The 15791-nt window shown below is 42.2% G+C and overlaps 1 protein-coding gene across 1 annotated transcript in view; it reads left to right on the forward strand.

The window, feature by feature from the left end:
• Positions 1–3984: 3984 nt before the first annotated feature.
• Positions 3985–15791, forward strand: part of Traf4 (TNF receptor associated factor 4) — a 91643-nt gene continuing 79836 nt past the window's right edge. Inside the window, exon 1 of the mRNA XM_067139807.2 lies at positions 3985–4238. Coding sequence (XP_066995908.1) covers positions 4104–4238 — 135 coding nt within the window. The 5' untranslated portion in view covers positions 3985–4103. The remainder of the gene's footprint in view (positions 4239–15791) is intronic.

The following is a 15791-nucleotide window of genomic DNA, read 5'->3' on the forward strand; positions in this document are numbered from 1 at the left end:
AAACATGTTTCTGCAATTATATTGTTATACGATCTTTCTGTTATTTTACATTGAATTGTGATTTAGATTCATTTAAGTGAAGAAAACATACTTACGACTTTCTGGCTTACGGTAAGTTATAAATATTCTAAGATAAAATGTGGTAATACACTAAAAATGAAAATGTTCCACTAAAACTATAAAGTTGTATTAAAATTATGGAAGATTATTAAAAAGCTAAAAAGAAGTAACTACACAAAACAATAAATAGGCTATGTTCCAGTAAAACTATAAAGTTGTATTAAAATTATGAAAGATTATTAAAAAGCAAAAAAGAAGTAACTACACAAAAAATAAACGTGTTCTACTAAAACTATAAAATTGTATTAAAATTATGAAAGATATGTAGTTAAAAAGCTAAGAAGTACCTCGGTACCCTGGTGTCTCACAAAATCGTAAAATTAGTTCGTGCGACGTAAAACCAGTAACTTTGTTAGAATTTCAGAAGCATTTATTACCTAGAATCGTCTCCCTTCTTTACAAAAGAAATTTGACATTCATTTCCATTCCTTAATTATTTCCGCAAGGCTAGTTTATGTGTTCATGCTTAATATAAATACGTTTGCTGGTGAGACCTATTGTTTACAACCAGTCCATGTTATGAATGGTGTGAGAATGTCGCTCATAGGATCGGTTGGTGCATGCATTTCTGTGGGCTTGGCAGACTGATAAGTAATGACAAATTCTTGCTCGGTGAGGAAAGCAACGGGAAACTACACAACTTCCCATTTCCCTAGAATGCCTCTTCAGTAACGCCTAGGCATTCTATGAAAGCCGATGGCAGAGCTGTTGAAGACCAATCCAGCCTTCAGGCAAAATATTCAAGGTACAGCTTAACATTAACTACTGCTATACTCTGTTATATTCACAAACTTGACATCGGATCATCTAATGTGGAGTATCAAATCTCATAATTAATTTACTGGTACTCTCAACTAAATGACGTGTCACTCAACGTTATTATTATTATTATTATTATTATTATTATTATTATTATTATTATTATTATTATTATTATTATTATTATCTTTCTTTCTTTATGAATCTATTTATTTTCCGAAAATGGTGATCAATTTAAGGCTGGATGTTGAAGAAAGGGCGAACCCCACTTACACATTTACTTCGGCTACTTCGCCTGCACCAAGTACAGTATATGGGATTGTTGATTATGATGTCCTCAAAGACACTTGAATGAAGCAGCAGCAGCCACCATCGTCTACTTTTCTCCACTGCTTAAAACATCCCCGTGAGTCCCGAGGAAGTGTTTTTACCAGGCCGTAGATTTCTTATTGTAGGTTTTTTAATTATATTGACTAATTCCTCGCGCTGCTTGGTTTCCATGTTGCTTTTACTTACCGTTTACCACCCGGCTCCATGGCTAAATGGTTAGCGTGCTGGCCTTTGGTCACAGGGGTCCCGGGTTCGATTCCCGGCAGGGTCAGGAATTTTAACCAACATTGGTTAATTTCGCTGGCACGGGGGCTGGGTGTATGTGTTGTCTTCATCATAATTTCATCCTCATCACGACGCGCAGGTCGCCTACGGGTGTCAAATCAAAAGACCTGCACCTGGCGAGCCGAACATGTCCTCGGACACTCCCGGCACTAAAAGCCATACGATATTTCATTTCATTTCACCGTTTACCACGAGGGAGGATCATTCCCCACAATAGTGAGAAGCATTTAAATAATTTGAACTTTGATGGATGTATGTGCCTACCTCCATGTCGTTTTCGAGAAGAGGACTTTTAAATCCAAAACGTAATATTCGATTCTTGCTACATCTTAAATATAATATCGCCGGACTGAGTGGCTCAGACGGTTGAGGCGCTGGCCTTTTAACCCCAACATGGCAGATTCAATCCTGGCTCCGTCCGGTGGTATTTGAAGGTGCTCAAATACGTCAGCCTCGTGTCGGTAGATTTACTGGCACGTAAAAGAACTCCAGTGGGACTAAATTCCGTCACCTCTGCGTCTCAGAAAACCGTAAAAGTAGTTAGTTTGACGTAAAGCAAATAACATTATTATTATTATTATTATTATTATTATTATTATTATTATTATTATTATTATTATTATTAAAGATAATATCGTGTTGAAGAATGTTTACAAAATATTCCTTAGACTAGTTATAGTAGAAAGAACCTAACACGAGAATCGAGGTTCTTCTCATCTCCTCAGTGCCGGAAATACTTTTTATGAAGATTCATGTTAATGTTTAGTCCAGTTCCAGAACTTTTGTTTTTGGTTGACCTCACTACTTCATAGCGAAATCACCGATACCGTCTTGTTATCTAATTCATGATTATTTTACTTATTGCTCTTTTAGTTTTATTGGATTTACGTCCCATGAACTACTTTTACGATTTTCAGAGACGCCGAGGACATGAAAATTTTGTACTGTAGGAGTCCTTTTGTCCGCCTGTGTGACGTAGTGGTTAGTGTGATTAGCTGCCACCCCCGGAGGGCCGGGTTTGATTCCCAGCTCTGCCACGAAATTTGAAAAGTGGCACAAGGCCTGGAACGGGGTCCACTCAGCCTCGAGACGTCAAATGAGTAGAGGTGGGTTCGATTCCCACCTCAGCCATCCTGGAAGTGGTTTTCCGTGGTTTCCCACTTCTCCTCCAGGCAACTGCTGGATGCTACCTAACATAAGGCCACGGCCGCTTCCTTCCCTCTTCCTTGTCTATCCTTCCCAGTCTTCCCATCCCCCACAAGGCCCCTGTTCAGCATAGCAATTGAGGCCGCCTGGGCGATGTACTGGTCATTCTCCCCAGTTGTATCCCCCACCCAATGTCTCACGCTCCAGGACACTGCCCTTGAGGCGGTAGAGGTGGGATCCCTCGCTGAGTGCGATGTAAAAACCAACCCTGGAGAGTAAACAGATTAAGAAAGAAAGAAAGAAAGAAAGAAAGAAAGAAAGAAAGAAAGAGTCCTTTTATGCACCGGTAAATCTACCGACATGTGGCTGGTGCATATCAGCACCTTCAAATACCACCGGACTGAGCTGGGATCGAGCCTGCCTCTTGGGGATAAGAAAGCCAGAACGCTACCATCTAAGCCACTCAGCCCATCTCTCCACTTCAGTCTTCTTCAGTTTCCTGCCGTCGTGGTTTAGGAAATGTAATTATTTGTTTTAGACCGTACATGCTAATTCGTTCAGTGCTCACACGCCGGTTGTTTTGGGACGGTTCCCCCACAGGCAGGGTGTGGGAGTCTCATCAGCTGGTCCTTGGTTGCTGACCCATGTTCCCCCCACCCCTACCACTCTCTCAAAGCTGCACCATCTGCCGGAGTCGGTCAACCAGTTGGCAGTCAGCTGCTGTGTGCTGTCTTCGACGTCATTCATCGGAGCAGCGGCTGGCTGGAGAGGAACCCAAGGTGGGGGAAGGCCTGGGACATTGGCAGTGTAGTTGCTGGCGGACAGCCTTCTGGTGCGGGCGTGTATGCATGTGCTTTCGTCTGGTGCTTACTCAGCTGTTGCGAGTTGTAACCGTCTCAACTTCACAACAACGCTCCATTGTGTGAAACTGAACATTGAACCGGCTCTATTCATTTTACAGAAAAAGTACAAAATTATTAATTCGTTTGATGTTTTTGAACCCCCGTGTGTTGAACAAATTAGATACGATAGTCTTCTGGACACTTGTGAGAGTTCTGCAGTATTTTGAATGACTCATACAAGTGTACATTATATTATCCAGTGAGTGTTGTGTGTATAAACAGAGGGAGCAAAAAGCAGGCTTGGCTAGCCAGCTTCGTATGTATTCATGTGGTGTGATCAACTGCCAGGACTGCTCTTTGTTATGAGACAGACACTTGGAATTACTAATTAGTCTCCCTTGTTCGCCATCGCTCTTCATTTCAGTTAAAGTACCTTATTTATAACTGTGATCTTAATTCAGATTGTTTTTAATGCTAACAAGTTCAAAATTCTTGCTGTGAACTGCGAACGTCTCTTCAAGCAAGGGCAACATCGGCTTGTGGGCTGACGAAAGAATTCGAACATTATCAAAGAATGACTAAATTTACCTACTAGATAGAACCTGTCGCGAAAGCCATATAATGGTTCGTAGCCTTGCACAGTGGACCAAAACTCTGAGCTTCCCTGCTCGTATCTCACCCCAGAAGCATTCGTCGGTGACAACACAGACATGTGACAGCGTCATCAGAAGCGGCGCGCCAGTGGCGTCTGCAGAAGTAAGTATTCACTCATCATATTCAATACAAATGCTCGTACAATTCTCATAGTCTCCTTTCAGTTTGTTAACGGTCACTCTGTCTCAAGCTGACGTCTTCATCCGACTAGTCAGGACAAACTGGGACGGATTTCCTGAGATTAATCATAACATTTCCTTTCTTAATTTATTGGCTGTTTAATATATGCTTCCACTCAAACATATCTGGTAACCCTTGGTTTTTCTTTAATGTTATTTTTGCATAAAACAAATGTGATAATATTGCATTGCATAGGGTCAGTCTACTCATGAGTAAGACGATTGGAATTTTATGAAGTCGGTCTGCTTGACTGGGTTGGTTGAGAATTTACGACCTTGGGACGATCTCGACCCAGGTCAATGGTAGTTTAAGGGCATCTGAGACAACCTAATTTCGGTTGATTCACTGGAAAACAAAGGAACTGCTGTGCGATTCCATTCTATCACTCCAGAGTTTTCTAAAACAGTCATCTCTTGTACATTCAATCCAACCACTTCTGCTACTAACACGTTTTCAAACACTGCCATTAGCTCAATTTAGGACTTGGCCTAGGATTTAAGATAGGTGCTTTTACTGTTACCACGCTCTGCTTATGGCGAAAATCCCACCCGAAGTCATCAGTTATCGAACCTGGGACACTTGAGATGAGATCACAGCGCTAGCGCGCTTTGCGCTAGTGCTAATAGTTCTACGATTATTATTATTATTATTATTATTATTATTATTATTTATTTATTTATTGATACGTAAGCCTAAACGAATTCTTGTTGGACGAAATTCCAGCATCTCGGCTCCGAAAACCGTAAAAGTAGTTAGTGGGACGTAAAACCAGCATTTGATTAGTAAGCTGAAAGTTCCGAAGGACTGAGTTTCATATCCTACCGTTGACAGCTGACATTCGTGTATTGGTATTCTAGGATTTACATTTTCTCCTGGTAACAGTGGGATAGGACATTTTCCAAACTCATCCGCAAGATAATTACTTTTACCCACACTTTTAACACTATAACACAGGCTATTAGAAAAGCTTCACCCAGTATTGCCGTGTTGACCGTCTACCATAAAACAGTTAGAAACAACTACTTCAAAATTAAGTTAATATTACCTCCTTTATGAAGCAAATAATTTCGTGAAGCTATTTCTGCAGCCGATGTAAGACAGACCCTCCGACGAGGGTGGGCGGCATCTGCCGTGTATAGGAAATTGCGTGTTATTGTAGTGGAGGATAGTTATATGTGGTGTGTGAGTAGCAGGAATGTTGGGGACAGCACAAACACCATTTAAGGTTAAAATCTCTGACCAGGCTGGCATTCGAACCCGGGGCCCTGTGAGCCTAAGATCACTACGCTGACCATTCAGCAAGGAGCCGGACCTTTAGGTAGTAATGCTGTTCCTTATATACTCGTCTGGGTTTACGTCTTTGAGGGTGGCTGTTGATTACGTTATTTTTCCCCTTAAGACAAGAATCACAAACAATCGTCTGTCAGCTTTTTGTCTTACGATTGTTGTCATTGTTAATGTCCGAGGATTGCTTCTAAGAACGTCCAATTAAGTGCGGCCAGTATTCGGGAGATAGTAGGTTCGAACCCCACTGTCGGCAGCCCTGAAAATGGTTTTCCGTGGTAACCCATTTTCACACCAGGCAAATGCTGGGGCTGTACCTTAATTAAGGCCTCGGCCGCTTCCTTCCCACTCAAAGCCCTTTCCTGTCCCATCGTCGCCATAAGACCTATCTGTGTCGGTGCGACGGTAAAGCAACCAGCAAAAAAAAAAAAAAAAAAAAAAAAAAAAAAAAATACGTCCAAGAAACCCTGGAAATTTAATACAGTCTTTTATAGAATGTGGCGTCTTCCCGTTTCGAATACCCTCCTTGAGGTTCGCGCCGTGGTTGACTTCGTGAGAGGCTCGTATTGGTATCACCGAGATACAACACACTCGATCGTTGCGACGTGCAATTGTTTAAAACTTTGAACTGAGACTTGTAAAGATAGCTTTCTGCCAAATACGCCAATTAGACCAGTTGTAAATTTAAAGTATTTATCACTGAGCAAAGGGCTATGCAGTTTGGGTTTCGTAGCTGTCAGCTTGTATTCGGGAGATAGTGTATTCAAACCCCACTGTTGGCAGATGGTTTTCGGTTGTTTCCCATTTTTACACCAGGCAAGTTTGGAGGAACGGAGCAGGCTACATTCAGCCTCAGGTAACAACCGAGTAGAAAAGCTGGCCAAAAATTGAAAAAACCACACACATGGCTATCCTAGGATGGGTTTTCCATGGATTCCCATTCTAGTTGCTGGTGAATGCCGGGATGGTACTCGTCATACAGATATGATCTGTTCTTTACCAATCCTAGCTCCCCCTTACAAACACACCTGTACAGACACCATCTCCCCTTTTAAATACTCAGCACCACCTCACTGAGACATGCAATAGTGGATGCAACCCTCTACCTAAGGTCAGAAAGGGTTTTCGGGAGTAAAAGAAGGCAAGTCCACATTTGTGACGCAGTTTGAACCCACAACCTCACCAGTGCATGGAGAAAAATTATAAGAAGAAGAAGAAGAAGCTGCTGCTTGTACAGTCACAACAGCCACACTGGTTAGGAGACAGGTCTGGCTGGTTAGGAGACAGGTCTAACACATGCCGAGTACATCCACGATGCGCTGCAGACAAAAATCCTTCAAACCTCGTAAATGAAACAACATTAGCATCCTTGAAACTACTGTACTTCGCTGCCATGTCATTTTATTCTGATCCGAAACTTTTCCATGAGTTAATCTTCCTGTCTGATTTGTTGTTGATTACATTCGGAAGCCAGTAACTTCAAGATATGCGACTATAGACATAGTAATCACAACCTTAGGACATCTGTGTGAACTTTCGAACCGCGGTCACCTTGGTGAGTAGTCAGTGACTATGCCACTCGGCTATCACGACCTCTCGGTCAATGTTTATGTTCTCTGATCATCTTCAAACTGTCCGCCTCCGTAGCGTAACGGTTAGTGTTATTAGCTGCCGTCCTCGGGGGCCCGGGTTCGATTCCCGGTACTGCCAGGAATTTAAGAATGACAGGAGGGCTGGTATGTGGTGAAAATGGTACATGCAGCTCACCTCCAACGGGGGTGTGTCTGAAAAGAGCTGCACAACCTCAGGATCTTCAAACTTATGTTACAAAATGTTGCCTGGCGATAATAATAAGTAGTCATTCATGGTTATTCGAATTCGTCCAGAGAGTACAAATCGACTTACCTCGTATGATGTTAGTCTATACTTAAAAGCTAAAAAAAAAAATATTAACTGCTAGTGGTGTGCTGGTTACTTTTATAAAGTGCAAGGCGACGTGATCATCAACCTCTTGGTCAAAGAATGTTAGACGGGAAAGACGAAAGAGGTAGGTAAGTGGAGGCAAGGGTCGCCAAGTCGCGACACTCTTCTAAGGGGTTATGAGCCTCGGAGGGGGCGGGGTTAATGCAACTCAAGAGTGTTCTTCCCTACATTTCAGCAGCCTTCAAATGTAGACGTAAGTTTGTGTACGTAATCGTGAAAGAAAACCTCTCACGTAATAATAATGCGCATTTAGCGCACACCCCATGGTATAGGGATAGCGTGCCGTCTTATTGCCCAAAGGTGCCGAGTTCGATTCCCGGCTAGCTCAGCGATTTTAATCTTGGACTGAGGGCTGGAACGAGGTCACTCATACGTGTGAACTCAGCTTGACAGTTCTTTAATTTGTGAGGATCTACAGACCCGTTAGAGATTTTTCTTTCAATTCGCTTTACGTCACGCTGGCACAGATACGAATTAAGGCGATGGTGGGATAGGAAAGGACTAGGAGTTGGAAGGAAGTGGGCATGACCTTAATTAAGGTACAACCCCAGCATCTGTCTGGTGTGAAAATGGAAAACCACGGATGAAACCTCTACAGGGCTGCAGACAGTGGGGTTGGAGCCCACTATCTCCCGAATGCAAGTTTACAGCTGAGCGCACGGCCAACTCCGGTCGAGAAAACCAATCGATGCGGAATTAGGAAGTTTCCATGCAGATCATGTGACACTCCAATATATGCAGGTCATCTGGCTATCTGGTTGAGAAGCAGTCGTCTTGATAGTTCAAGGCCCTTATGGACTGTACAGTATGTGTGGTATACATTTACGTCCCTTGAACAGGTAGTAGATTTCAGGAAGCTGGGAGACTGAATTTTTTGTCTGAGAACAGTTCCGCAACGTTTTGGTAGACCTATATAATTTCGTGTGGCTATTTCTAGCCGAGTGCAGCCCTTGTATGGCAGACCCTCCGATGAGGGTGGGCGGCATCTGCCATGTGTAGGTAACTGCGTGTTATTGTGGTGGAGTATAGTGTTATGTGTGGTGTGTGAGTTGCAGGGATGTTGGGGACAGCACATACACCCAGCCCCCGAGCCATTGGAAATAACCAATGAAGGTTAAAATCCCCGACCCGGCCGGGAATCGAACCCGGGACCCTCTGAACCGAAGGCCATACGCTGACCATTCAGCCAACGAGTCGGACAACGTTTTGGTAAAACAGCTTTTTATACCTTCATTTCAATGTCTCTTCTATTGTTATTATTTGCTTTACGTCGCATCGACACAGCTACAGTAGGGATGGGATAGGAAAGGCTTAGGAGTGGGAAGAACACGACCGTGGCCTTATTTAAGGTACAACCCCAGCATTTGCCTGGTAAAAATGGGAAACCACGGAAATCCGTGTTCCGGGCTGCCGACAATGGGGTTTTACATGTCTTTAAATATCTACCATTTGGGCAATAATCCAGTCGTGCAACATTGGATCCTGGTGCTGAACAATTGCGCGATATAGCCAGCTTCTGCAAAGGGAGGTTATTGGCGACGTTTTAAATGATGGCATCAAAAAGTAGCGAGTTCGATTTTTACCAAAAAGTTTTAAACTAGAATTTTAGTGATTAGCCTGATAAACCAAACCCCCATGGCGCTACAGCCCTTGAAGGGCCTTGGCCTACCAAGCAACCGCTGCTCAGCCTGAAGGTCTGCAGATTACGAGGTGTCGTGTGGTCAGCACGACGAATCCTCTCGGCCGTTATTCTCGGCTTTCTAGACCGGGATTAGCTTAGTAGTGACATATTATTTCAAATCATAATAATCATCATATAATATTTCTGGTCTTCTAAAGCTAACGTCTCAGGAACTCGGTTCAGTTCTACGCTTTTCCAAGTTCCAGTACGTTTAACGTCCCTTCGATTATTTGTTTTTTACAGCTATGTTTGTTCTCACACGCAAGATATGTTAATTTTATCGGTTCTTTTCAACTCTTAGGCCAATAATAGGAGCTCGAAATGATATGGATTTATCGCCGAAGAATATAAAACTGGTAAATCTTGATAACAAAAATTTATACTAAATGCAGTTTGCAGCAGTGCGTAACTGGATCTCTCCGCCTCTATGTTGTGTGCATCATGGTGTAACGTTCCCGCTTGGGCGACCTCGTCCCTTCACCCGCAGCGTTTCTTGTTTTACTCAGACTTGCTTTCTGCTCATCCTGTTCGTGTTTCACTATTGCCTACCACTAGACCCAGAGCAAGACATTTTCCGACTAGGAAAATAAATCTTAAAAAGATGTATTTAACGTATTCTTCTTATGTCCTGGGCTTTTGCCCAGTTGCCTGGGATCGGCACGAATGTGGATCAAGCCGTGTTTTACGGCCGGACGGCCTGACTAGCGCCATTCCTATGTGTATTAAGACGATCACAAATACCCAGCCCCTGAGCTAGAGGAATTAACCAAAAATGGCTTAAATCCCTGACCCGGCAGGGAATCTAACCCGGGGCCCTATTAACTGGAGACCTCTACGCTCACCATTCAGCCCAAGGAGATGGACAAAATATATATTTATTCCAGTTGATAAAAATATAGTTAAATACATTATTATTATTATTATTATTATTATTATTATTATTATTATTATTATTATTATTATTATTATTATTATTGTCTTATGACTACTAACTGTATTCAGATGCGTTGAATTGCTATAAGTTAGTTTAGACTGCTGGCAAAACTTGCGAGCTGAAACTGTCACATTGCATATGACTTGTCATTGTGAGCTGCAGTCAGATCTTCGCCTCGATGTTTTCTTTTGAAGCGACATGAGATGGCAATGATGAGAATGACAATTAGGACTGGCCTTTTTATTTTATAACAGCGGGTTGGCCGTGCGGTTTGGGTCGCGTAGCTCTGAACTTGCATTCGGGAGATGGTGGGTTTGATTCCCATTGTCGGCAGCCGTGAAGATGGTGTTCCGTGGTTACCCATTTTCACATTAGACAAATGCTGAGGCTGTACCTTAATTAAGGCCAGGGTCGCTTCCTTCCCATTCCTATCCCATTGTCGCCATAAGACTTACCTCTTTCAGTGCAACGTAAAACAAATTGTAAAACAAAACCTACATTTATATAACTAACAAGATTTTCCGTCTGTCAAACGAGAGTATAGTTCAGAACACTATAAAATAGCTGTCAAAAATGAACAATTGTAAGTGGGGTGATATGTTTCTTTCTAAAAGGACATTTCTTAGATTCTTACAAATCACTTTTAACCATATGTATATGTTATAGTATATACAACATTTGTTTACCTTGCGAAAACTTGTCATAGATAGTGTATTGGTGATATTATGAAACAAATATAGATTGACGCTCATTGTCAAAGACGTTTTTGTTTGAGGCACTATCAAGGGCATGGTGCACGAGACTCCTGTTTCATCAAAGGAGGACCTTATCGCACAAATCCACTCAGCGAATGAAATACTGAACACAAACCCATAAGTCTTTGTCCATGTTTGCCAGTCTCTGAACTGCTGATGCAGGCTCTGTAATCAAGTTGTATTTGGTCGACAATTCGAAACTCGTTTAAGTAATGTACAATGTGATGTTCTTCCTGGACTGTTTTAGGACATAATATGGAATGCATGTACGTTCACCATGTCCGAAGCGAAGAGTATGACAAAAAGTATTTGTTTTACGTTAGACCATAGTAAGAGGCGAATTATTCAGAGAGTGATGATTCCTCTGTATGAGAGTCCGCTCAGTGTTTGTACTTGCTGGTACTCCCGTACAAACAATATTTGGCATTTGTGAGTAAGAACCGCTGTTTATAGTCATTTCAGGAAGCCATACAAGTTGGGTTGAAAACATTATTTTGAACTGAAAAAAATGACTTTGCTGATGAGAAAATTAAGTCCTCTTACTTCGCTATTTAGGGGCTGCCTGGCCGAGGTGATAAAAGAGTGATTGGTTCATCCGTAAGGACATGGGATCGATTTCCCGTTTGGAAGTCGAAAAATGTAAGAAACTATATTTCCACTAACTGAAGTGCACACGACCCTGAGGTTCACTCAGTCTACACCAAAAATGAGCAACAGGTTAATTCCAGAGGGCAAAGCCCACCACTCTACCCCACCAAATGTTGAGGGCCTTTATGGTCTTTACGGTGATTTTGTTTTTTAACTTCCTTATTTGTTGAATTTCACACCTGTCTGTGTATCATAAGTCAGTATGAAATTTCACAGGCATTAGCGTGGGAAGCGGTATTTAACCAAATACGCTACGTAACTGTCCATTTTCAAATAATACAAATGTAGACCAATGTCTGGTTTCGATTATTTTGTAAATTTAGAACTACTACTTTGCATTGTATGAAAAATGAGTTCATAGCCTCAGCAGTAAATAAGCTTCAATTAATTCACCTATCTAAACTTCTGTAAACGAACTCATAGTTGTCTTTAGCTAAGGAAGAGGAGTGTACTGTTCCTTCGAATACCTTTCCACTCCTTGTAACTTCACATTCTCAATTCATTCCATTTACAATACCAGTTCCGCTGGGTGAGGTGCAAGATTATAGCCTTCGTGCCAGGCCGCACGCTTTATGATGAAAGTTCTCACAGTAACGTTTTGACTTTATATGCATTAATTAGCGTCCTTTTCCAAGAAATTGATTCATACTAAAACTAGTCTTGTGAGCTGCGGTGACTTGACTGCACCGTTCACTTTTTAGTGTGTAGGCATATTTTTTTATATAACGCTTCTCCCTAGGTCACTTACAGTGGCAGCAGGTCGGCGACTGTCCTTGCAATGCTGAGTTGGTGATATGGCTGTTTAGTGCGTCAGATTGTGTGCTTCGTTTTCATATTAAATTATCTTTGTATTAACAGGTGGACCATTCGTAGTGTCGTCATATGGATCCCAAGATCACGGGTTTAAACCCAACGTAGGTACTCAGTCTTCTGTAAGAGCGGTAGAGAATTCAAGCAAGATTATATTATGGTCATAGTCACGGAACCTCAAGTCTTACGTGGAATCCGAACCATAGGGATGTGGTTTCTCATTTCAAAAATCCCCACGTCCGTTTTTCCATTTACAATGCCACGCGGCTCTCACGCCCCTCGTAGAAAGCCATTCGTATGATAATGGCGTGTAAAATATCTCTGGCGACGCAGTCCTTGTTTTCCCGAAGGGTCATCCAATGGAGTTCCGGTTTTGTGCCATCTAGTGAAGTTGAAATTGACTCTTAAGCAGCCTAAATGGTGTCAAATAAAATTTATGGCACTCTGTAGCTGAGGCCATACGAATAATAGCCTAATGATAATAATAAATAATAATAATAATATTTTAATCTTCAAAACATGTGTATACGTAGTGAGTAATCGCAGTTATACAGAAAAAGTGAACTCCCCGCCCAGATCTCTATAAAGTGTATCGAAAAATATTTTGTTTGTTTGTTTGTTTGTTTGTTTGTTTGTTTGTTTGTTTGTACATCAGTATTTACTTAGTTATTGGATATGGCTACCTTCAAGGTTTGGCCAATATTTCGCACCAGTGTCTGGGACAAAGAGACCACTAGTTCCGAGTACTTGGTGTGTTCTAGTGGCTAGGTTAACAGCTGTTGATGTTGTGCTAACCACGCACTCCCGGTAATCCGTAAGGCACTTTAATAAAGGCCACGGCAGCTACCTTTCCAATCCTAACCCTTTTCCATCCTTCCGTCGCCGTAAACCTCCGTTGTGTTGGTGCGACGTCAAACAAGTAACAAAAGAAAAATTCAAAACAGGGTAGTGACACTTTATATTCGCTATGTAATGTTTGATTTGCGTTGGATGTGTTGATCCGGTGTGAGGTAGGGGAGAGGGACCTACCGGATGGCACTGCAGCATTCTTCACAGCAGTTTCACCTGTTCAAGGAGCACACTTCCGTTTTCCTGTTCTGTGGTTATGTAAGATACCAGTGCTTAAACCCCTCTGGGAGGCTAAACATTTGATTGTAAACGAATCTCGCGGCCATTTCTGGTTTACTTAGGATTAGAAAACTATATATTAGGTGAATTTTTCGAGGAACCCTCCTTTCTCTCCTCTTACCAAAATTTCCGAGAGTTCATTCATCACCAGGCTGAATGGCTCAGACGGTTGAGGTGCTGGCCTTCTGACCCCTACTTGGCAGGTTCGACCCTGACTCAGTCCGGTGGTATTTGAAGGTGCTCTAATACGTCAGCCTCGTGTCGGTAGATTTACTGGCACATAAAAGAACTCCTGCGGGACAAAATTCTGGCACCTCGGCGTCTCCGAAAACCTTCAAAAGTAGTTAGTGGGATATAAAAGCAATAACATTATTATTAGTTCATTCCTCATACTTTTTCAGTCACGCTGCCCTATTCACATTATGTATTTCTTGTTAGTGGTTTATCGGGCATTAACACATGGTTTGTGCCGACATAAGGGTGGGCAAGGGAAGATTGAAGTCGTACTCGTAATTAAAGTACAGCCCCTACATTTTTCTGGTGTGAGAGTGGGACACAGCGAAACACCATATTGAAGGCTGCCGGCGGTAGGATTTGAACCCATCATCTTAAGAATGAAAGCTCACAGCTACACTAGAGTTGCTACGGGGGTTGGGTAAAGTAGCGGTCAGCTTGTATTCGGGAGTTGGTGGTTTCAGATCCTCCCACTCTTGGCAGCCCTGAGGGTGATTTCCCGTGGTTCCCCTTTTTCATGTCAGTCCTTTTATAAAATTCCCTGGGCTCTTTCCCTGTTACACCCAACTGGTAGAAAAGAAACGGCATAAATATTGATACACGAAAGACGCAGCTCAGCTTCATCGTAGAAGGCAATTTTAAACTCCCAAATTATGATGCATCCCTCTGGCACGCTCGAGTGATTTGGATCAAACCTTTCAAGAACTCGCTCTTTTCTCTCTCATAGAGGGAAGATTGTTTATTTCTTTCAGTGTATGCGGGAACGTGGTCTTTTTTTGGCCTTGCCGGAGGAAACGAAGTAATTATCTCTCTCTGTTCATGTTTTTACTGTATTCTGTATAACTGACGTTTCGTGTTCGATCTAGTGGAGGAAATTCTATTTCCATGTTGAAAAGCTTATCTAAACTTGCTGCTCACTTACACACTTTCGCAAGCCATGTTCCTTCCTTCCTGTTTTTCCGCTCTCACTCTTCTTTGCTTTACGGACACTGATTATGTTTCGCTTCTTTCCTTTTGCTTTTTAGAGAGCCTTGAAATTATTCCATTGACTCTTGCAGACACAAAACACGAACGGGCACTGTACGAGGGCCTCAAGTAGGTCTCTTTATTTCTTAATTACCGTCGCAAAGTTGCTTTTAACAACTAGTTTGCCCACGCTGGAAAACTGCCATTTGGGCCTTCCGGTCAGGCAAACTTCACGTCCACTTCATTTATTAATGGTAGTAGTTTAGTAGCTGAACACTTCTCTCTGTTCAGCATGACGTCCCTGAACTCTTTGGAGGTCGAGATTATGCCAGACATGCCCAGTCGTTATACATGAAATACTTTAAGTCACATTATGTTACTAACATACCACAGGGATAGATAACGCCTTGTCTCATCAGAATACAGTATAGCAAGTACGCAATGATGCCACGTTTTCCAAAAAATTCAGATTTAAAAATTCAGAAATTATCAAATTGGTGGAAATCTCCCGTTCTTCCGTTCTCACATCATAGATATATATTACTAGAAGGAGTCTACATCCACGATATAGTATAAATCCCTAGTGCCGAATTTCTACATCTGGCGAAGAACGACAATGAAACTTGTTCGGAAAATATTTACGGGACTGACCCTCGACAATGAACATCACAGAATTCGAGTCCGGAGCAGGGCTACTCTTATTTTTTATTAGTTTTTCACCGTCTTTTAATGTAGGGGCCTACATGAAATATCTTTTTATGCACATTTTCAGTGAATGAAAGTGTTTGCGGCCCTAAAATATGCCGATAGGGTCGGACGAAGATGGGATAAGTAGTGGGTGGCGGTGATGGGGACCAAATTGCACTAAGAATGGTTAGTTGCATTAACTAGTGCTCGAAGTGATAACCTGCGGGGTACTCCGCTGAATGGATACGCTATACACTGTGGCAGAGCCGGTGTTATTGATCTGCAGACGATGAGTTGTCGAAGGCGCTCGGGATTTTGTGACTCCTGTCACTGCTTGTTTCAAGTGCCCCCATACGAAGAAGTCT

The sequence above is a fragment of the Anabrus simplex genome, chromosome 2 (assembly GCF_040414725.1).
Source record: "Anabrus simplex isolate iqAnaSimp1 chromosome 2, ASM4041472v1, whole genome shotgun sequence".
In the NCBI taxonomy this organism is placed as follows: domain Eukaryota; kingdom Metazoa; phylum Arthropoda; class Insecta; order Orthoptera; family Tettigoniidae; genus Anabrus; species Anabrus simplex.